At 34.2% G+C, this 24,506-nt stretch overlaps 1 protein-coding gene and 1 long non-coding RNA gene across 3 annotated transcripts; both read right to left on the bottom strand.

Moving 5' to 3' along the window:
* Window positions 1-702: 702 nt before the first annotated feature.
* LOC148782951 (uncharacterized) lies at window positions 703-1,348 on the bottom strand. 2 transcript variants are annotated; one of them, XR_016051607.1, is made up of 2 exons: window positions 1,217-1,348; window positions 703-1,043 (listed from the first exon to the last, which is right to left on the bottom strand). It is a non-coding gene; the product is annotated as an uncharacterized LOC148782951 (long non-coding RNA). The 2 variants fall into 2 exon arrangements; XR_016051608.1 differs by having other exon boundaries at window positions 1,166-1,347.
* A 7,827-nt stretch (window positions 1,349-9,175) lies between these two features.
* Window positions 9,176-14,453, bottom strand: LOC18429231 (uncharacterized). The gene is made up of 4 exons (XM_088860416.1): window positions 13,674-14,453; window positions 13,453-13,521; window positions 13,220-13,321; window positions 9,176-9,268 (listed from the first exon to the last, which is right to left on the bottom strand). Exons 1-4 carry the CDS (start codon window positions 14,343-14,345, stop codon window positions 9,176-9,178), a joined length of 936 nt encoding a protein of 311 aa, XP_088716542.1. The 5' UTR covers window positions 14,346-14,453.
* Between the last annotated feature and the right edge of the window lie 10,053 nt (window positions 14,454-24,506).

Genomic DNA, 24,506 nt, shown 5'->3' with positions numbered 1-24,506 from the left:
AAGTAAACGGTTGTTTATGCAAACCCACCATCATCAATAAATATCATAACTGGTGGCTTCCCTTTAGGGCTAGGAATAAGTTTGGGGAATCGGCTTGACTAGGAGTTTGGGTTCGGGGTTCAAATTCAGGACCCAGCATTTTTAAGTCTAGAAGTTTTGACCCAATAGTTAGGTTGGTTCACATCTATTCTAGACCTAACCAGGTCAGGCTGGGCCTTATATACAAATGGAAAAAAATTATATAAAGAATCAATCGTGCATTGTAGAAGTAAGGTGTACTTTGAAATTCCACCCAAAAAGTTTGATCCAATATACAATTGATCATCTCGACCTTGAGATATATGGCTATTTAAAGTCTAAAAAATAGTGTATTTTGTAGCATGTTATTTAGACTGTTTATGTTTAAAAAAATTAGATGTTTGTAAATATACCCAATTTATATCATTTTTGAAACTTCGAGTTTTATAAGTAAGGGCAAAATTAGATTTTTAGGCCATTGTAAGGGTTTGTCGTATTGAACTCCATCATTTAGCAAGAGATGCGGCTCACTTTTGATTGTTCAATAGTGAAACTTTATACAAATCAGACCCCATATATATATATATATATATATAAAATAAAACCATTTATTTTTTATACAATGAGGTTTCAATCATTTTTTACCGTTAAATGTAAAATCAGGCGGTTGATGACGTGCATTGATTGAGCACATAATCTAAAATAAAATTCCTTGAATGTAGTGATATTGTTAAGCAGTAAAGTAAGATAAAGTAAACTTAGATACGCTGTGATGGGTTGAAAATATAAGGAATCACCGTTCAATGAGATGGACGAATATGGTCCGTTGGGCGTTTCCTCTTGGCATACGCGAGGACCGGTTGTAGTGAAAGCTTTTGGCAACAAGATAGCAGGCTTTTCTTGATGACAACATAGTTTCAGATATGGATCTTCTTACAAAGCGAATATGACCAAATGCCTTAACCATATTATTTTGCGATTTTCTTCATTTCCTTTTCCCTGTCAACGGGCCTATCTGCTTTACGCTGAGAGAGAGAGAGAGAGGATCAGCTGAGAGAGAGGCGAAACAGGAACCTCGTGAGAGAGAGGGGAAAAAGCTGAGAGAGAGAGAGAGGAAACAGGAGGTAGAGAGAGAGGGGAAACAGACCTGCATGAGAGATAGGGGAAAACGCTGAGTGAGAGAGAGAGAGAGGGGAACCTGCCTGCGTGAGAGGAGCGGCCTGCGAATGTCAGGTCCTCTCTCAGGTGTGATGGGTTGAAAATATAAGGCATCACCGTTCATTCATTGAGATGGACGAATATGGTCCTTTGGGCGTTTCCTTTAAGCACAGGCGGATGGGCGATTTCAAGTTTTTATATATATATATATATATATATATATATATATATATATATATATATATATATATATATATATATATATATATATAGAGAATGATCATATATGACCTTTTTGTATTCATGTGTGTAGAACCTCAAAAGATCATCATTAAATTTGATATTGATTTATAGAAAAATCGAGTCCTACATCTATGTGATAACTTTTTTAGATATTCATATCAACTTTAATGGTAATCCTTTAAGGTTCTATACATATGGGTGGAAGACGGTCTTATAAAATTATTATTATATATATATATAATTCCGAAATACAAAAGTGCCTTTACTCCTTTTATAGCCTTTGGAATAAATAAATAAATAACTATAGTAATTTTAAAAGTTCATACCCTCTCTTAAATGTAAGCTAACAATCTCCCAAAATACCATAAGTTAATATTAAAACCACTTGTGAATGACCTTCTAACTTTAATATCATTGCATAATTTACCTAAACTGGCATAGAGGGACATTTTCTCCTTTGATCATTTAGGCCGTTATTTCAAAATAGAATAAAATAATAGGTATGGTTTGTATAAGTTCTCAACCTTAAACAATCAAAACAAGGCACATATTGAAAGATGTATTTCTTATGTTGGAAATACCCATGATTGTTTAAAAATCTATTTTCATTCATAATTATGAAATTTAAAGCTCCTAAAAAATTGTACAAATCAAGGAGATATATAAACATTGAAAATCTAAAAAATGGTTTGTCTAGATAATACTTTTAAATATGCACTAATTTTAATACTTAAATCATTTTTTTTTCACATCCATACATCTCGAGACCGAGATGATCAATTTGAGGGTTTATCAATATTGGACCAACCAATTTTTTTGCCAATGGATTTTTTTAAGTGGGCATTACTTCTATAATAAAAGGTTAGCATCTTATCTATTTTTTTCTTAAATAAAAGAAAATATTTTGATAGGGCTGCAATTCTATCAAAATAAATAAAGCCTCACTTAATAACTCATCAAAAATTGCAATCCTAGTTTTGAAAAACCTCTTAGTCGATCATCTCAACGTAAACATTTTTTAGTTATGCAAAAAAATTAAGATTTCAAATTCTAAAATTAGCGTATATATCAACAAATCATCTAGATCATCCATTTCACCCTAAAAATTACTGTTCATAAATCTACAAGATCTTTACTATGTTCAATTCCAAAATTTATTATCGATGTTAGAATTTTATTTAGAGCCATCATGAAGATTTCTGATGCCGAAAGTGCTTTCCGGATGAAGTTTTGAGGTGAGGCTCTATTTTGCTTTCATAGAGCCTAGGCTTTATAGAAACTTCAACCTTGGATGAAATTTTTATAAATCTTAGGCTTTATGAAAACAAAATAAAGCCTCACCTTAAATTCTCATCCAGAAGGTACTTTCTGCAAAAGAAATATCAATGATGGCTCTAAAATCAATTTCCAACATGGACAACAAAATTTGAACGCAAAAAATAGTACAGATCTTGCAAATCTTTGTACACTTATTTTTAGGGCGAAATGGATGGTCTAGATAATTTGTTATAATATACATTATTTTTAAAGCTTAAAATCTTTTTTTTTTTTTTTACAACCATAGCATTCAAGCTGAGCTGATCAATGTAAAGGTTTTCCAATGCTTGCATTTACATTTGCAATGAGTTATGAGGTGAGGCTTAACTTATTTTGATAGGGTTGCATATTATAGTTAGCAAGTCGGGGAATAATAATCTATCGACAAACCAAAACATCGGTAATGAATCGTTTTTGTTTCAAAAAGTCGATGGAAAAAATTGGGGAAAAAATTCATATCACCAAAAAATACGCCAAATTATAGAATCGTGAATATTTCGAATTTGTCTCAAAAAACGGAGTGAAAAAATCGCACATGTAAAGTTGACATGATATAGGATTATGATTTGTAGTTATTGTATAGATATATTAAAACCATTGAACAATAATTTTATGGTCTTATCTAGTGTCTTTAGAGTAATATTTAACAATTTATTGTCTAAACTTTCAATAGGTCCAACAACAATGCTTACTCTGTTGTCACAACACGAAACATATTACAGATTTATTGGGAGAATGAGATGAAATAAAAATAATGCTTTACACAAGATCTACTTTAGTAGATAACAAGAACTGTAAACCAAAATATAGGATTATTGTTTTAAGAAAAAAAACACAAAAAAGATCCTCAATATAAGATTGCAATTAACTAAAACAAAACACATAGCCAAATACATAAAATAGTAATCCATCCAAAATACTATGTTGTATACACCAATGAAACAAAAAATTAAAAATATATAATTAATCAAACTTCTCTATACATAAAGAAAGACTCTCACTAAATTCCTAGCTACTTAAACCCTTAGTACAATTGAATCTATCTCTTACTCTTTACAAGGATGCATTTGGTTTAAAAGAAAAAAAAAGAAATTTTCACTAGGTTAGTCTACTAACTCCGCCTATTATTTTGAGATAAATGATTGTTCTGATACCTTTTTTTTGGGGGAATATATTGCTTGAATATTTTTTTTGTAAATTTTTTTGAGGGAATTTATTGGTGAATTTTTTTATAGAATTTCACGTTAAATCAATATTCTTATTTACTCCCACTATTAATTTGCTTGTCTTTAAACTAAAATTCAAGAATATAAGATAATGAAGAGATAAAGTTTTTCTGAAATAAAATACGGGTTTATATCGATTTTATTTTAAAAAACAAGTTTTTTTGAAGATCTTTTGAAAACCTCATAGTTCTAAACGGATTTCAAAAATCAAAAAAAAATTTAAAAAATCGTGTTTTAAACGGGGACTTGCTGGCTATGCTGCAAATCCCTCACTCGTGTGGTATACTGGGGGAAGAGAGAGATAGGTATGCAAATAATGTAAAATATCGTACAATAAAATTAAAATAAAAGGAGAAAAAAAGCAAGTCTTGCTAGTAGGCCACCCAGTATATGTGTTGACAATGATATTTTTGTCTTTTTGAAAAGGAAAATATCATGGTAGCATAGTCACATGGAGGTAATCCTGTAAAAGATTTATTAAAACTGTTGCATTTGGGTGTGATGTTTTCAAAAGGCACAAATATTCCTTGAACCTACCAAACCACTACATGTTTCACCAACAACAAGCAGATAACGATAGCCACAACAGCTCATACACCATCGAATAGTTATAATCAAGGTAGACTTTATTTCCCCTCCATTATTTAGTTTGAAAGTTTGAGACCTTTCTTTCTAGTGTGAACCCTTTTGTTATTTTTCTACTGTCTACTTTTTTCTGTTTTTTTTCTAGTGTGAAATCGCTAGGCACCATAGACCGAGAACAGTTGGTTGGAATTTACTGCTAATTTATTTCCCACCCTCTCATTCTCCCTCCCTATCCTTTATTTTTACTTAGTTTTTTTTTTTTTATCATTTTCTCTCTCCCTATTCTTTCAACCCAGATATATATGTTGCCCAATAAGATAATGTATCTTAATAACAATAACAATATTAAAAGAATTTTCATTGCCAGCAAATTTTTATTCAAGGGTGAGGTTGGTAAAGGCATCAACTTTAATCAATCAAAGTACTTAAACTATGTAAGAAGATGTAGTTTAGGTGTCGGAAAGCCTTGTGATGGCATGAAAATCTACTATCACTCGTATATGAAAATTAAAGCTTCAAAAATAGTGTAAATTGAACAAATCTATAAATAATTAAGATTTTTGAAAATGGACAGTCTAGATGATGCATTACGAGATGCACTACTTTCATTTTTTCTATCCATACATCTTTTCATATGGGTTCTTGAGGTGCACCTTACTTTGACAGTAAATGGTTGACACTGTATATAAAATTTTACGCTATTCATAGAATATTTATTATGATATTATGGATTTAGAATTTGAAAACTTGCTAACATTATTTTGTGTAACTAATTTATTATAGTTAATTTTCATTTCTTATATTTTTTCCAGCGTTTATTTATTCTTTTAAACTTAAGTTTTTCAAATCATTTAAGGATACATTTTTTATGAGTCCATGTAGAAATGAGTCACCTCTTAAAAATCTATTTTTGAAATGGATTTTTTGACCTAATTTTTATGGACATGTAATCTCTAACATGGAGATCATGAATATGAAAAAATAAATATTTTTTGAAAATTAAAAATGATAATTCTATTAAAAAAACATTTAGACTGTTAATTTCAATTGTTTTTAGATGGACCACTTATTTGCATCCATCTTTAAAATGGATGTTTTATACCTCGAGGATCTCAAATGTAGAAATGCGGTCCTTGCCGCATGAAACAACTTTCCATCATTCAATATCAGTGATTTATGATTCTTATAATTGAATTTATTATCGTTATATGATATTATTAAATTCTCGTCATTAAATGCTCGGGCCTTAAATCCGGGTCTAACATGATTTGTTTCCTTTGATTAGCAGTGACTCGTAGGGACAATATAGTTCTTAATGAAGGACCATCCACGTCCATATTCCTAAACAGACGGTGGATATGAATGGTCGTTTCACTTGAAATTCACTGTCAACAGTCAACCTAACAACTGTCTATCTTCACCGGATGTTTGGGACGATGACCGGTGGATGAGTCGACGCTCCTTTGTGCATACAATACCTCAAGTATTTTTACAGCAAGGCCATTTCTTTATGGGTGTGGTTTGCATCAGGTTGCAACATTAAACAATTAAATTAAAGCGCACATCTAAATTTTATCATAAGATGTAATTTTGGTGCCAAAAATGATTAGGATGATTTGAAAATATATTTTAAATTTTAATTATAATATTTTAAACTTCAAAAATGGTTTAAATCAAATGGATCTATAAAACACGTGAAAATCTTGAAAATGGATGGTCCTAATAATGTGTTGTAAGATGCACTATTTTTTAGACTCAAAGTCTTTTTCTTTTTTCATATCCATCCATTTTGGTGTCAAGATGATCAATTAGAAGATTTTTAACATTAAAACAATCTTTTTTGATGGATTTTTTAAGTACACCTTAATTATACAATTTAAGATTGCAACCTCATGTAAACTTTTTCCTTTCTTTATATTTCTTTGCTATTGAAGGCATGATTAAAGTCACCTACACCAGAAGGTATTAGATAAAATTCATTATATTAATCCTTAAAATAATAAAATTGTAGTTGGTTTGCATTGATAGTAACATTGTCATTTTATTCAAATCATGGTCTTTGATATGACCTCAAATCAAAATTTTAATATAATTTGAACTCACAACCTTAGACCTATGTCGACTGGAAATCACTAGTCCCCAGCCAGACAATTGACAGGTTCAATTAGTTGAATTATAAACAAATTTTAAAATTCTATATTTTAAGTTGAACAAATAATTTTATAAATAATGAAAATATGTGAGAAATAATTAAAAATTAATATTTATATTTATCCTATTGTATAGATGAACTGAAAGAGTTCGTAAGGGCATATTTTTAGCTCAAATCTCTATATGCCACTATATTGACTAAAATTTCCAAATATCACTAAATCTATTTGCATCAGGACTCTTTACCTAATTTATTTTGATTGTTTAGGGCCTCGGTTCTATACAAACCGCACCCATTCATGAATGGCTGATGGCACTAAAAATAGATCAACATCATGCAATCTTGGCCTCATGCTTCAATTGATTGGTTTCTAATCGTTGCAAATAAATAAAATTGGCTTATGGGAAAAAGCTTTGACGATGATGATGAATGGCCCTAAGAAGAATAAATTAGATAAAAATTCCCAACGCACCTTCAAATAGTGTCAAGAAATGTGATTTCAGTATTGGAAATCTTTGTGATAGCCTTAAAATATATTTTCATCTTTAATTATAAAATTTAAAGCTTCAAAAATAGTGTAGATCGAGCAGATCTATGAAAACTCGAAAGTCTTGAAAATTGACAGTCCAAAAATGCGTTACAAGATGCACTATTTTCAAAACTTGAAATCCATTTTTTTCTTATGTCCATACATCTTGATGTCGAGATGATCAATTTGAGCATCAAAACAACCTCTTCTAGTGAAATTTTGGAGGTGGGCTCCAATTTGATTGTTTAGAGCCTTGGCTCTATATAAACTTTTTTCATCATGAATTCATTGTCTCCACTTTATTAACTCATGGATAGGTAATTTCAACATTACGTATTTCAAAATCTCAACAATGTTGAGTAAGTATACAATGAGACCATTTATCTTTGATACGAGGTGATCGCAATTAATCTTGACCATTGGATGTGAATTTGGATGGCTGCATTTATTCCATTCCCTAAGCTCAACCTTCAATATAAATTTTCTCAAACTTTGTGATACACCTAAGCTATCAAATTTCACATCGAATGGTTATAAGTAATCGTGACCTTCTTATATCAAAAGTAAATGATCTCATTGTATACAATCCGTTAATGTATAAGGTGATTATTATTTTAAGATTAATGCTTATGTTATTGTCGTATTGACAATGTTGATCAACCTACAATAACCAGCTTACTACTCCCTCAGTAAGAGCATCAGCTTCAGGGTTAGCTTCTCGATGTCTACTATTTTCTCTTTTGGTCGTTCCGGTGGACTCAGATTATGGATTGGTGTTTGGATCTCAATGTTGATTTTTGGCATGTCTTTAGAGATGGTAATTCGACTGCAGATTCCTTGGCGAGACGCGGGGTGGAGCTTTCTTTTTTAGTTGTTTCTGAGAGTGCTTTACTTGTTTAATCTATTGTAATGCTTATATTCAGTAATACAAGTTTTTAACCTTGTCAAAGAAAAACAAAACAGAAAATACTTCTATGACGCTACGGAGGAGTCACTTGGCCACAACCCTATCACATTTGCTGGGTACATTCCATGATCACCAGTTGCTGATTATCATGCAACGGTTTCACACCTTGCAGCTAGAGATTGCGTCTGCGTCACTTTAGCCTCATGGCTTCCGCATCATTTGAGCCGCACATCGGTAATGAGTGTTTGAATGATTGACCCGGGTTGAGTTCTCCGCATAGGCCCAATCCGAATACTCGAACCTAGTAACTAAGCTCAAGTTGGGGCCTATGAAAGGAATCTATATATTATATATCCGGTTAATGTAGAAGGTATATATTGTAATAAGTAAATATAAGAAGGGTAGGATAATGTGTTATATATCTTCACATGATATCAGAGCTAGGTTCATCTTAGCTTTGTCCATTCTTCATACCTGAAGCAAGGTTATCCTATCTGTGGCCATTCTTCGTCCCTGAGGCATTGTCGCTAATTTTCAAGACGAATCTGTTGCTCACCTAATCGGTGCAACTTCTGTCGAGTCATGTTTCGACTCTATGCTGAGCAGTGTTTCGATTTTCTTATATGTTCTATACATCGAGTTATGTTTCGACTCCCTGATCTGTCTCTATGTTGAGCCGTGTTTCGACTCTAATCTGTCTCTATGTCTAGTCGTGTTTCGACTCTTTGTTCTGTCTCTATGTCGAGTCGTGTTTCGACTCTCTGATCTGTTTGATCTTTTCCAAAAGTTCTAATTTTTTATATATGTTTTTAAGATCCTCGAGTTGAACACCCAACTCAAAGATATACCGGACTTGCAAGGGGTGAGCCCGAGCAAGCTCGGTCGAGTAATCAAGCACTGACAATACCAACCCAAAGTAAAAGTAGGGTTTGCCCTTCATGACCGAAAAACAAAACTCTGCCTGCCACGGTTCTTTTTTGAACTTATTTCAAAATTCAACCTAATAGCACGTGACATTCCGCATCCTACGTATTCAAGGGTCACATGGATTTAGACCTAATATGAAGGATCGTAAATCTCCCTTTTTCTGGTTGAAGACTTGTATTAATCCTTTCTTTGGTTGAATCTCGTATTCACCAAATGTTTACATATTCTTTGTTTATAACAAGAGATAAAGAGGCAAGTTGGAAGGCCCACCTCCTCATATGACAATAGGTAGGTGATATATAGATTATAGGTTTTACTATAATAATTTGATTTTTCCCTTTCAAATCTTTATAGAATAAGACGCGTTCTTATTAGTACAACTAAATATTTTATTGTTAAATAATTCTTCTCAATCATACTCTATGTCTAAAAATATCACGTTCATTGCGTAAGCTCTAAGCCTCCCTCTAATTCACACAAGACATAATATTTCATATAAAATACCAAAAGAAGGGAAACGTTTGTAAACATAATATTTCATATAAAATACCAAAAGATGGGAAACGTTTGTAAAAAGGTGAGGCCCTAAACAATCAAATTAAAGCGCAGCTCAAAAATTCATTAAAAGAGGTTGTTTTTATGCTAAAAAATCCTCAAATCTATCATCTCAACCTCAAGATGTATGAACATTATTTCAAGTCTTAAAAATAGTGCACCTTGTAATATATTTTTTGGACTGTCAATTTTCAAGATTTTCAAGTGTTCATAGATTAGCTCAATCTACATTAATTTTGAATCTTTAAATTTTATAATTATATAAAAATAAATTTCAAACCATCGTAAAGATAAGGTACACCTCAAAAATCCATCGAAAAAGGCAAATTTGATATTGAAAAACTATTTACTCGATCAACTCCGTCATCGAGATGTATGGATATGATAAAAAATATCCCTTACAACACATTATTTGGACCATCCATTTTCAAGATTCTCATACATTTATAGATCTACTTTAATTTGAACCATTTTTTAAGTTTAAAATTTTATAATAAAGATGAAAATAGGTTGTTAGGCCATCCTAAAAGTGTTTTACACGAAAATTGTATCTCATGACAAGATTTGAAGGTCCGCCCTACTTTGATTGTTTAACATTGCAACCAAGGTTTTAAAATTTGGCCATCCAGATGGGATTTGGAGGTGAACGAATCGGATCTGTTAATATTTGGGATTCCACACGATCCCCCAGAATCGCTATTTTACTATAGAGACTCGGCGGCAATTCGCTGCAATAGAATCGTCAAGTCACACATTGAGACACACTAGGTCACGGGTTGAAGCATTTCTCAAGATGCTTGTTGATTCCTTTTTTTGCCGTATTTTGGCATTTTGGAGTGAATATTTGATCGAAAGTTTTGTATTATGACTATAAACAATATTTTGGGAATCAAACATGCATAAAACAAAAAAATTCAATCGATTGAAATGGCAGTTTTTTCACCGGTTTTGAATTTTTGTCATTCTTTCAATTTAATCTTCAATACCTTTTTTTTGGGTGAAATTTGATCTGTTTGAAAGATAATCGAAGCTTTTACTGGATATGTGTGTTGATTTGTTCGATCTACAAAAGATTGAAGGTCGATTGTTACTCGAAACAATGCTACTAAAAAAACATGAGATCGATCCAAAATTATAAATTTCGATCAATTTATAGCTCGTTATGGATAAAATTGAGTTGTGGTTTTCTATCACCGAGGTTTCATCTTTCATATAAAATCGGTAAATTTATTTATCATTGAGTTTTTTGTTTCTAAAAAGTTTTTCTTGCTAGTAATGGATGAAAAGTTTATGGATTTGAAGTTTCCACTACTCTTTCGGTTAAATCTTCAATACCGAAATTTGTTTTATGAAATTTAGTATGTTTGAAAGATAATTTAAGCTTTTACAATGTATGTGTGTTGATTTTTTCGATTATCATAAAATTGTGAGTCAATTTTTGCTCGAAATGTTGGTCAACTTTAAAGGTTTTTGAACAATCAATTTTTCTAAAGAAAAAAATATTTTGCTTAATAAAATTATGTCTTTTGATAAATATGGGAATAAGTACTTTTTCCTATTTTATAATTATCTTCAATTTTATCTTTTGACTTTGCAAATTTCAAGGGAAAAATGTTGGTTTTTGAAAAAACATTTGTTGATGTTATCTTTTTTTAATATTGTAGTATTTTTTATTCCTTTTTTAAATTGTTTTTTTAGAACATTTAGACTTAAATGCATGTTTAGTTTTGGCTTGTTATTTTCATTTTTTTTTAGATAATTCAATATTTTTGTATGTTTAATTGCAGTTAAGGTTTTTTCCTATTTTTGTAATGGGATATCTCCTTCTATCTCGTTTTTTGTAAGTAAAAGGTAAAGTCAATGAGGATTTGGCCTTACCCTTTTGGTGAGAATAGAGTCAAAAACCTCATTATGAAGCTCGACAGTACTACCACTAAGGCCCAGGCCATTTTTTAAAAACCCTTTAGTGAGAATAGAGTCAAAGATCTCATCATAAGGCTAAGCAATACTACCGAGGCCCTAAGCCATTCTATAAAAGGAGGTAAAGTCGGTTGGGATTTGGGCCCCTACCCTTTTGGTGAGAATAGATTCAAAGACCTCATTGCGGGGTTCGACAATACCACAGCCAAAGCCCCAAGCCAGTCTCATAATAGCATTTCTCCTTGATGCGTCGCTCAAATGGAAACAAAAAATCCTAGAATAATGTAAATAAAATCCTAGAATAATGCAAATAGGACATTTTAAACAATTTTTGTTTTTCTTCTTCTTCTTTTTTAAAGTGGGATAGAGTTCTATAAATTAGCTCTCTATTATGGGGGGATATGGATATAGTCAAAATGGCATCGAAGATTTTAAGATGTAGAGAATATAGTATTTCAGGGTATATGGATATAGTCAGATTGGCACCAAGGATTCTAAGGTGTGCATAAATCGATTCAATGAATTGTCAAGAGAATTCAATGAGATGCAACAATATAATGAAGAGGAGACATTCGTTTTGGTCTAAGATTGTATTTTAATTGTTGTAAGCTCTATTTTGGACTTTGTATTAATATCCTAAATTATTATAAGTTTTTTTTTTCAATGATATGATGAATAATTAACAGAAATCCAAATAGAAAAACAACATTTCAGTATTCACGGATCTTAACAAAATAATTACAGTATATAATGCACCTACCCTAATTCTTTATAAACTAAAAAAATACTCTTTTTAAAGATTTCTAGTAATTTTTAGAATTCTTTTTGGCTGAAACCTTCTCATTCGCCAGATTCTCTAATAATAATCCCCGAAAACCTTCTCATTCGCCAGATTCTCTGATAATAATCACCGATTGGACACTGTTTTTGGGGTAGCTGATCCATGTCGCCGATCTGTTTTTTCAGACCTTATTGCAAACTTATGCAAACCACACCCAAACTTAAATTTAATAATGTAATAACAAAATAAATAAGTATATATTAATGGAGAAATAAAAAACCCAAATTTTACAAAGATTTGGTCTAATGGAAGATCTTAAAACTATCATAAAATAGTTTAAACAACTAATAAAACTTCAAACAGAAATTGAAATTCCAGAAACCCCCAGCCATGAACCATATCATTTAACGAAAAAGACCGAAATGGACGGCTCTGATAACCCAAAACACCTACACATCAATCAAATTTGAACTCCCCAGTAATAGAGTAAGGAAATGGCTAGGCTGGCACCATCCATCATGGAGATGTGCGGTGCGAATAATCTCACAACCATTTATTCTGAATCTCGACTGTCCACCTAAAGGACGGCCCTCCGCCTCACGTGCGGTTCACATGGGCAACACCACCGAGGAGAAATAAACGGTCCAGATTTCCCTAATACACGTGTCGTTCCCTGCCCCAACCAGAGCGCGCCCAACTTTCCATAAGCAAGAGGTAAGCGGACACGTGGATGTGATTAACCGCACGTGCTCAGGCGTGCGGAAAGATGTAATCGGGTTTGGAGAGAGAGAAACGAACCAAAGTAAAAGACTAAAACAAGGCGAGCAGCAGTGCCAGCAGTGCGAAACAATCGGGCCCTTCAATGTCTCTTAGACCCGGTTAAGCCGGTTGAACCGCTAACGGTTGCACGGCTTCGAGCCCTATGTACAAGCGGTTCAACTTCTTCCGCTTTGCGGGCTTCCGGCCCTTTGCGGTTAACCCTTCCAGTTCTATTTTTCCTGGACTGAACCAGAGAGATAAGGGGTACGAGTGAACTCAAACTGAAGAGAGGGGGCAGAATTACCGTAATTCAAGAGAAAAAAAAAGAATTGTCGAAAATCGAGAGAGAGGACTTTGTATTTCATTCACGTATACATTCTGTATCTTATATTGCGCATCCACTGTAACTGTACATACACCACAAGGCCCTTGAAACAAATAAAACTAAAGGCACAGAAATGAAGATGCCAAAATCAAATGAGCAAATACAGCTTTTTCATGTACATTGCAAATGAGATCCTCACCAGAACAAAAGAGAGGAAAAATCACTGAAAATGGAAAATACAAAAGTGAGAATCTCTGTACCTTTGATATCAACCCCTGCTCATAGGGGATCTCCCATTTAAATCCCTCTTCGTGTACCATAAAACCCTAATCGGGCTGGAAAGGGCCCAACTCCACCCCTTAGACTTGCACCCCCCTCCGAAAAACTTTCCAGCCGGAAAACCACCGGAGAAATCAACAGAAACCTCTGAACCTTGGAACCCCGCCGACTTGGATCTAGGAAACCTAAGCTCAACAAATTCATTACTGCATTTTACCTTCTCCTCTTTCTTCTTCTTGCTTGATCTCCAAAACTTCCAAAAAGAACCAGACTTTGTTTCTTCGGCTGATTTTGGACGGGAAATCTTCTCTTCGCCATTTTTTGGCTGGGAAATCGAATCTCCTGCCGTTTTCGACCGAAAAATGGGACTATGCGCCGATCTTGAGGACTTAGAGCGGGAAAACGCGCCTTCTTTATCTATTAGGGTAGAGATCCGACCAACTGCTCCTATTCCAGTGCCAGACTTAGATAAATCGGATGAAGAGAAAGATGAGGAGAAAGAACAGAAGGAAGAAGAAGAAGAAGAAGGAGCTGCTGATGAACAAGGACACGGGCGAGTCGCTCCGCAATCTGGACAAAGGCGACTTAACCGATTCCTCAGGCATATGGGACACACGCCATTTCCTTTCTGGTTTGGATGCTTTCTGCAACTTAATTCTTCCATTCTCTCTCCCCTCTCTGCAACTTTCTCTCTCAACAGCTTGCTCTTCCCGTAGGTTCTCTCCTCTCTTTCTAAATACCTCTTCTTTCTCTCTCTAGCTTTCCGTTCGATAGAGTTCAACTCGAATGTAACAACTGATATTTATACAGAAGCGCGTTTTTCTCTCTTCATCTCCATTACCCGTAAGCGCTCTGTTTCTGTTTTTATGACCAATTTATCCCCTGATATTTAACTTAATGGCCACCAAGTCCCTGTGCCATCTCCACTCCCTCGTTAACCAAGGGTTAACCAACGGTCCGAATTGAATCATTTGTTTGGTGGTCCCCATATTAGATCTCGACCGTCAAAGTGGAGGGGGAAAACAAAACGACTAACCATGGTTAGGTTAAAGTGGCGGCGGCTGTTCGGCTGGAGAGCCCAACCGGCCCACTATGCCGGCTCGGCTTGGGTAGGTGACACCGAAATTTAGCTTCCGAAACGTCGTAGATTTCGGACCAGAAACATTCGCTGAAATCGCGTCCATCCCCGGAGGAACCGGGACGAGACGCGTGAAATGCCCTCCTCGTTGCTTCTCACTCTGCGACATCTGTGCGGTGGATTTATTTAATCTGGATCGTAGATCTGAGGGAAAGGAGATTGGAGCCGTCCATTTGTGGGGTGCGTGTTTTGGTTGGCAGGGTGAAAAGGACTGAAACCATCCTCACCTATGTGACAATTACAGTTGCATGGGTTTTGCATAGTTTGGTTGAGTGCTGAAAGGGACTCTTTCTCTTTGTTGCAAACCCTAGGCTATGCACCATCTACCTACGCCTTTACCACCTCCATTATTTATTGTTCCTGTTTTTACTACAATCATGCGTGTGCAGATTCAGAGAGTTGAGGAGAGAGAGAGTGGTGAATTTAGTTCTTTAGAAAGAGAATGAGAACTACGTTGGTTTGTGGTAAATTTTGCTCTTTTTTTTTTTTAATGAGAAAGAGAGAAAAAATACTTTGGGTATTGGAATTTTTTATGCCTTTAAAATCATGAAAACTAGTATAAATATTGCAGATTTATGAACACTTATGTTTGGGGCGAAATGAATAATTTTAATTATGTATTACAATATCTAGTATTTTTTTTAGTTTAAAATGCTAATTTTTTTTCACAACCGCATAGTCAAGGCTGAGATGATCGATTTGAAGATTTTTTTATGTCAAAAATATAATTTTTTTACGAGTTTTGAAGTGAGGCTCCTTATCAAAACACTTAACACTTCCCTTTCTAAAGAAAAAATATACAAAGAGACCATTTACTTTTAATACAAGGACGTCACTATCACTTTTGTCCATCAGATTTTAAATCGGATGGTTGCAAGTGTATCATTGACTAGACTTTAAGTTAAAAAAAAAAAATTTCAAACTTTGTGATACATCGAAGCCATTCAATTTGACATCTAACGATTAGTATGAATTATGATCTCATTTTACAAAAAAATAAATAGTCTCGTAATATACAATATCTTTTCTAAAATTGATAATTTATTCGTTTTTCTACTAAATTGTAACTTTTTGTTCTATTTATATTTCAAAGCTTTATGGGGGGAGCCATGTATCCTCCTTTTAAGCGGCAATGTCATGCTCTGTGTTTCTCCTTTCTTTGAGTTGCCATGGTTTGGCCCCTGTTTCTCTTCTTTCATCAGCAAGGAAAGACTTTTTTAATGCTCGTCTGGTAGGTAAGCTATTACATGACAAGTTTATAAAAAGAAAACTTTATTCCCCTGCCGCTCTATGCTTACCCACTAGCATAGTGGAAGTTGAAATCTCACTTAGTAGACTATGAAAAATCTCTCTTGTACACACTGTTGAAATCTCACTTAGTAGACTATGAAAAATCTCTCTTGTACACACTAACACCTCTCTCTCTCTCTCTCTCTCTCTCTCTAGTCGACAATGAGAAATAACTTGCATGAAATGTGCTCAAGGGATTGTTCTCCAGTCGACTATGAGAAATAACTTGCATGGAATGTGCTCAAGGGATTCTTTTACTCGAAAGCAATCAAGACATTAGCGCACTCCAGCAAAAAAACGGATGCGTATTAGCACAATGACTTAATAATAAGCACTACTAATAATATAACTAAAAATTGAATCTCATCTTGATGCTGATGACGCCCTTCTCTCTTTCTCACAAATACAACTCAAAATTTATCAAAATAGCACTCGAAAGACGAATTATTTGACATCTTAACAACTTCTTTGAATTTAATTTCACAAAACTCATAAAAAACAAGCTCTAGGTAGTGGTGGTTAGGGTGGTAGGTGGCACAATGTGTGTAGGATGGCGCTTCCCATAATGTGTTTAGGGGTGTAAATGCGAGGCCTCGGCCTATGCAAACCTAGGTCACGGCTGTTAGTATTTTTTATTTAAAAAATGCTTAAAATGTATTTCAAAATGACCACTTTGATTTTATTGTACTTTCTTAAAATACATTTGTAGAGAGAGAAAGAAATGTGTTTGAGTCTCACATTGAAGAGGAGAGAATTTGTTGAGCTATATTTAAGAGCACTATTTCTCATGCAATATACTTTAAGTACAAAGGAGAGAAAATGCACATGTGCGGAGAAGCATGTGACATGCACATGCGCGGGGCGAGGGCATTTGATGGCGTACTTGCATACTCGCATCGGTGCATGAGGCGCCCGAACACGTGTGGGGGTCGGGCTCGTGGCTCGTTATCTTTTTGTAAGCCTGGCTCATAAGGGGATCCAACAGTCATCTAGCCGTTGATTATGGGACGTCCAACGGGCATCTAGCCGTTGATGAGATAGATGCTTGTAACAGCAGCCATCAATTGCATGTAATTCATGTAACTTATAGTTGTTGGGATGCATGTAACTTATAGCTATTTGATGATGCATGTAACTATCGCAACATTAAATGAATAGTTTATTGGTACTCTATAAAAGAGGTCATCCTACCCATACGACTTAAAACACGTAGAACAATTTTTTGACCTCTCTCAATATACTATTCTCTACAATTCCAGCAAGCAAATCAATAGGCTAACTCTCTCTCTCTACTCAATCTTATCTTTTCCAGCAAGCAAATCAATGGGCTAACTCTCTCTCTCCACTCAATTTTATCTTTTTTTGTCTCTAAACTATCAAGACTCTGGTATCTATTGTGTGGGTTCCAAGCTCGGGTGTATAGAGCTTATGAACATTATAAAAGATCACTTTGTTTTCCTGTATCCCGAAGACAAATTGCTCTTCTTATACACATCAAATGATATATTGAAGGGGGGCAAATATCGTCTTGAGATAGCACTCCTGCGTGCCCGAAAACAAGAAGGGTTCTAAATTGATTTTTGCAAATCGTACCATTTTCTGCCGTCATTTCACCCATTTTTTTCTAACAATGTTATCAAACCTTGAATTTAGGCCTGCCCCTGCCCGTCGGGCTCTATCATGGGCTTGGACTTGGCCCATAAATTCGATTGGTTTAAAAAAAAAAAGACACATAATCAACAATTAGAATAGTTGATTTTTTTAGGTGTACTTTTTAAAAGAAATCTATACAATGAGATTTTTTTTTTTTTTTATACAAAAAGGTGACAATTATCATTGACCATTAAATTTGAAATGAGTTGTTGAGGTGTCGCTTTTTGGGCACAAAATCATAATAAATTTTTTTTAATAGTATAATGCATTTTCATTAATGAGATTTTATATTTAACAGCTAAAAGCGATTGTGACATATTTGTAATAAAATAATACTATACAACCTTTAAATAAATAGATAAAATATTTAGGTTTGATATGATAAATTTGAAAACAGCACGCAATCATCCAACGGAAACTGGAAAAAAAAAAACAAAAAACCATCATCTAATAAAGAGTGCAAAAAAGAAGACCAATGGAAGGATGTGTCACTCTAGCTCATAAAGCATGGTTCAAATCCCAGCTATCCTATCCCTACCACTACAAAAGCTGAGAACCATTTATCTTTTTTGGTAAGTTAATAGGGAACACAGGCCCTACTTGGTTTTTTAGATAGATTAGGGAGGTAGTTTTTTTTTTTTCTTTTTGAAGATGTCAACAGCAGCAGAGTCTCACGATTGAAAACCACAACTTGATAACTAGGTACGAGAGTATGAGGGTGCTATCGCCATGACCCCCACTTCTGCAAAAAAAACAACAAAAAAACAAAAAAAAAAAAGCTGAGATTGTTAATTGTCATCCAATAGTTCGTTCTTTTGCTATCGCAAGCATCCTGATGAAATAGTAAAATTGGTACATAAAATTGGAATAGTGCTTCAATCAGCCACTTGGGCCGTGGGCGTCTTATTCACTGATTCAATATGTCATATTTGAAACTTCAACCAACTTCACTTTTATAGGCGTTTTACTTTTTGGGGCCACGGGTCTAGTCCTTTTATTTTCCTAGAGAGAGAAGGTGAGAGTAGTGTTCGATTTCACGAACCGGACCCAGATACCAGCTAAGGGCGGGGTCTGAGTAACTTGGAAACTCGCTGATTCATTCAGATTTAATCGGATAGGTCCCGGGACAAAAAGTGTTAAAAAATAAAAGGAATAAAAAAAATTCTTAAAAAATATGAAAGTATATTTAAGATATAATTAAACCAAACATATCCAAATGAGGTTGATAAGGAGTGAAAAAATAGATTTAAAAAGTTTGATTTTTGCCCAAGGGTATTTTAAAAATAATTCAAATATATATATATATATATATGTGAGTAATGATACTATGAGGTCCTCTCGCACTCATGTGAATAAGACACCAAAAGATCACCATTAAATTTTGACACGGATCTCTAAAAAAGTTATCAATAAACTCATCCACCCAAGTCCTATACCACGTAATAACTTTTATAGAGATTTGTATCAAAATTTAATGGTGATCTTTTGGGGTCCGACTTACATAGGTATGGGAATGTCTCATGGTGTCATTACTTATATATATATATATATATATAGCTAAAACACATTCCAATCTTTGTTAAAATGATAAAAAGACATTTAAAAACACATTACAAACAAATCACTTACTTTTTTAGATGTTATATTTGTTTTTTCTGAATATTTTTTTAAATACCTAGGAAGACCACCTAAACCGACCAAAACCGGCTCAGCGAATGGTCGGCTTCGATTTACTTGGTTGGTTCCAAGTTGGACCTGCCGGTTAGTCCAACAGTGTTAGAGTGCGGACTTGGTAGCCCGTTGGGGGTTGGTGGTATTATGTTGGGCTGGTGTTATTTTCAATCGAGTTATATAGTTGGTATGAAAAAATTGAAAACCTGCCCAAAATATACATGATATCCCCTTTTTTTCATTTCAAGTCAGCGCTACTAAGTTGAATGGTAATTTGAATTCCAACCAAACGAGCTTATGCATAATTTCCTCTTTGAAGAGGGTGGCTGGGTGCCACACAACATGATATATTGAGTTTTCTATAGATTCATTCGGGTAAGAACCGTTTCCTGGTTGAACTATCAAAAATATATATATATATATATAATTTTCCCAATACTGTACAGTTTTTTTGGGTAATTCAGTGGGGAAGACAAGCTCTTGCCGTTTTTTGAGATAGATTAGGGAGTTTGCTTTTTTTTTTTTTTTAAGATGTTAGTGGGTGATGTCAATAGGATTGGAAACTACAATGTAGTAACTAAGTATGGGGTGCTACCATGGGGAAATGTTTCTATACTTCCCCTACATCATAGAAGATATATGCTTCCCTTCCCATCCAGCCATTCAATTTTGATCAAGCGAGACACTCATAGTTTGATCTAGATTCAATGCCTCAGAGTATTTTTTTTTTTTTTTTTTCATATATCGTATGAATATGAAATTTGGTACATGTCATCTCCTCATTTAGGAGCATTTAAAAAATATTAAAAATAATTTTTCGATAAAATATAATGATCAAAATACCTCTCGAAACTTTCAAAGATATTTTAGCCATTTTATTTTATTGGGAATATTGTTTTATATTTTTTATCAGTACGAGTTTAAGAGAGGATTGAACGTGCACAATTTGGTGCCAAAATATTTAGTAGAATAAAATAAAAATAAAATAATGTAAAAAAATAATATTGTGATTGAGGCCATCTTAGCCATCCATTCATAATGGATGGTTAGATAAGGGAAAGCACATAAATTTTATGTTGTAGGGAAAGTATATAAAGCTTGCCCGCTACCATCGCCGTCAAGCCCTTTTGCTAATATTGCACAGTTAGTAGTGTTGGGAAAAGGTTTCTTGCTCTGGCAAGAGTATGCTGCTAGTTTGCTCCCTCGGGTAAAATGCGAGCATTTTCAGTACCCCAAGCCAAGTAGCTTCCAGCTTCAAAAAGAAAACGAAACTAAAATCAACAAAACCTCGTAAGCGCGTGAAAAAGTTAACCTTGTGAGTACCTGCAAAACCTAAATTCAAACTATTTAATAGGGATGGTCCAGTTTTTGAACCGTTAGATATATGTGTCTTAAAGGGTGCGGTGTGTATAAGGTTACAACCTTAAACAATCAAAATAAGACGCACCTCTGAATTATATCATAAATATAACACAAACCTCGAAATCTTTTTTTCTTTCCATACTCATACATCTCAATGTCAAGGTGATGATTTGGAGGGTTTTCCAACATCAAAAGTTTTTATGATGGATTTTAGAGGTGCACCTTAATTCTACATTTTAATGTTGCAACCTTATACAAACCACACCCTTCTTTAAATGATCCAAAACTTTCATATCCAAAAAAAAAATCCTCCTAAGTACCTCTTTGGCTAGGGGAGTGAATGGACAGTACATAGGATACACGCTCATACGAGATTCTCGAGAACGCACGCGTAAACTCTCCTTTGATAATTTCAGGAATGCGTGATGAAACAAAAACTGAGTTATGTTTTCGATAGAAAATCAAAAACTGAGTTCTGTTTTCAATAGAAAATCAAAAACTAAGTTCTGTTTTCGATAGAAAACCCTAAACACTCTTTTGAACTTTCATAAGGGAAACAGGAAAGTAAAACCAAAAGAAATAGCGGCACAAAGCACCATATATTTGTACATTTGAGCAGGGCACCACTTAGTATAAATAATGTAAAAGCAACCATAGCAATTATGGAGAAAAGGCCCTGGTCATTATTTTAGGAGACTAGGAAACAACCATGGTCCCCCCCGCACCCATGCTCTTCTTTATTGATTTTTTCAAACCTAGGTTTGAATGTCCAACTAAACAAAGAAAATGCATAGATTTAGGCCTTGGAATTCAACCTAATTCTTCAAAGTCAATCTTTGTTATTACTTGGACTTTGGTATGCTAAAAGTTCTCTCTCCATTTATATATTATCATACACCTAGGGATTACACTCAATTTCTTGGCAACGAAGTTTGTTTCACTTTCCCTTGTCAAAATTTTTGAAGTATTCTCCATTCCATTCAATAAAAGATGAGAAATAACGATTTGTAAAACGTCTCCCCAGTAGAAGCTAAATCAATAATTTGGCTAAATCTAGGAAAATTAGCTCGTTTTATGTTTACTGGGAAGCATACCATAGCATTCTTCCCAGTGATCATCCGTTGCCGGATAGGTGTTGTAGAATGGAGATTAAACAGGGGAGGGTGCATAGAAGTGTGGTTAGATTGATAAAGGTGAGACTATGGTCTGCCTTTAGCGGTCTACTCTCACCGTCCATCACTGATTGGATGGTGGATGATCAGTTGGGAGCAAAGCTGTAAAATGCTCCATAGGTAGGTAAACCATACACTAAAAAAGCAGGGATTTTGGATCAAAATTGTTGCAATTTAACAATACACTATCGAGATCGGGAATCGTGAGGAACTAGGGCTCATTGTGACTTATATCTTTTATATATTTTAATATAGAAAAAGGCAGCTAAAAAGAAAAAGAAAAAGAAAAGAAAGAGAGTAAAAAAAAAATCAGACAATAGGAATCAAATTTATTCATCAAAGTTTGCACCAAAAGTGGATTTCAGATAATATAAACATGAGATATTTATTTATCATAGTCATGTAAAGGGAAAATTAATTATTATATGCTCGGTACTAAGGAATTTGTAAACGAAAAATAATAATAAGGGGCTTTGAATTATGATCTTATTTCAAAGATTTCATTATTTGACTTGATCACGGTTGCCACCTTATGGCATTTGTTGTAAAAGGGCGCCATTCATTACATCTCAGGAAGTTGGTAAAAAGTTCTCACATCTCTTTTTCCCAACTAACAATGCCGACCGACCCAGTCGGTCAGAGAATGAAATGACCAAAATGCCCTAATTAATGCACTTTAGTACTTTGACAACCCAAAGAACTTTTAACAATACCCAAAACACCCCTACTTTTATATACCCTAGTGAATCGTTGAGTGACGAAGGTGGCAATGGGAAAAATCAAAGTCATTTACTTATTGTACAATGAAGTTACAATTGTTTATAACCATCCGATATGAAATTTGATGACTTCAGTGGGTCATAAAGTTTGAAAATATTTATTTTGTACTTTTTGTTTGGTCAATAGAATAAATACAACCACCTAATTTCACTTCCAGGGAGTGATATAGATTAATTATGACCACCTTGTTCAAAAGATAAATGGTTTTATTATATATTTTTTCTTTCTACAAATAAATGAACCACAAAAAAAAGTAAAAAAGTAAAAAAATAAAAAATGGGGGATGGACTAAGCCGGATTGGACAACACAGGTCCTAACCTAGCCATCGAGCTACAATTGGTACCCTGAGCCCGACCTTTTTAGAGCCGGCCCAACTAGTCAAGGCCCTAGCCCCTTGCCAGCCCTCCTGCTCAGGAAAGGTTATTATAGCAATTACCAAGGGAAAGAGGACTTCCTAGCTCCTACCCTGGTTGGCCGTTCTTTTAGATAAGGGCATGGTGGTCAAAACAGGGAAAGCAAGGGGCAATTTTTGTCATCCTTGAAAATCTAAGGCTTTAAAGAAATTCCTAAAAGTTTGGGGTTCTTTCCGTCATTTATTTTTCTAACCCATGAACCGGAGCCAAGCCAAACCACGTAAGCCGAGCCTGTGTCCAAGGAATTGGTGGGTCCCCCTCGCACTTGCGAGCTACAACAAAGAGGAGTTATCCTATGTGTCGTCCACGTTGTCAATGGGAGCGCACACACTATTGTTGACGTGACACTCGATCGTCAAACTCGTTAATGACACGTGACACGACGTAACTCGGTGATGCGATCGTTGAGTCTCCCATTTAGTGAACTTTAGATGAGGTGGTAAATAACGTCAGCTAGTAATTTCTCGAATTGCCTTTCAAGAGTGGAAGAGTTCGGTGGCAGTTTTGGTAATTTTGTTACGTGGGTTTGCAAAGTGGAACTTCTTCATGATCCCATGAATGCAGGTAGGAATTGTCTAGAAAGAGAAAATTTTTAGTTTTGAAAAAAGACTTTGGTGAAACATTCAAATTAGAGCCCACTTCAAAAATTTCATTAGAAGAGGTTGTTTTGATGCTCAAATATCTTCAAATTGATTATCTTGACATCAAGAGGTATAGGCATGAGAAAAAAATGGATTTTAAGTTTTAAAAATAGTGCATCTTATAACGTATTTTTTTATTGTCAATTTTCAATATTTTCAAACTTTCATTGATATGTTCAATCTACACTAATTTTGAATTTTAAATTTTATAATTAAAGATGAAAAATATTTTAAGGCTATCACAAATATTTTCATTATTGAAACCATATTTCTCGACATTATTTAAATGTGTGCTTTACGTTGATTGTTTAGAACAACTGCTCTATAAAAATCGCACCTTTAAGTTTTTATATGGAGGACACAATCATTCTCACTCATTAAATGTAAATGTATGGATTTGAATGAGTCATGAAGTATGAGAAATTTTGTTTTAGCTGTGTGTCTTCAATGACACTCTTACAACCACCCATTTTTTAAATTCAAGCGAGTTAAAAACCCACTCCTCCTACTTTGGGATCGTAATGTATTTTTACTCCCTCAATCATCTGAATACCTACTTAAAACCATTCTCAACTTGAAATTTTGAGAACGACTTAAGAATCACTAGATGATTATTCTCAAAAGAAAAAATTTGAAATTGTGAGTTTTGTAATACATAGATCTCACCATCTAAAAAGAAAATGGTCTCTATTCAATCTCGAGAA

Source organism: Amborella trichopoda, chromosome 3 (assembly GCF_054954075.1).
Source record: "Amborella trichopoda isolate Santa Cruz 75 chromosome 3, AtrichopodaSantaCruz75HAP2 v2.0, whole genome shotgun sequence".
Taxonomy (NCBI): Eukaryota; Viridiplantae; Streptophyta; class Magnoliopsida; order Amborellales; family Amborellaceae; genus Amborella; species Amborella trichopoda.
Note: the sequence above shows the minus strand (reverse complement) of the source record. Positions and strands in the feature narration are given on the sequence as shown.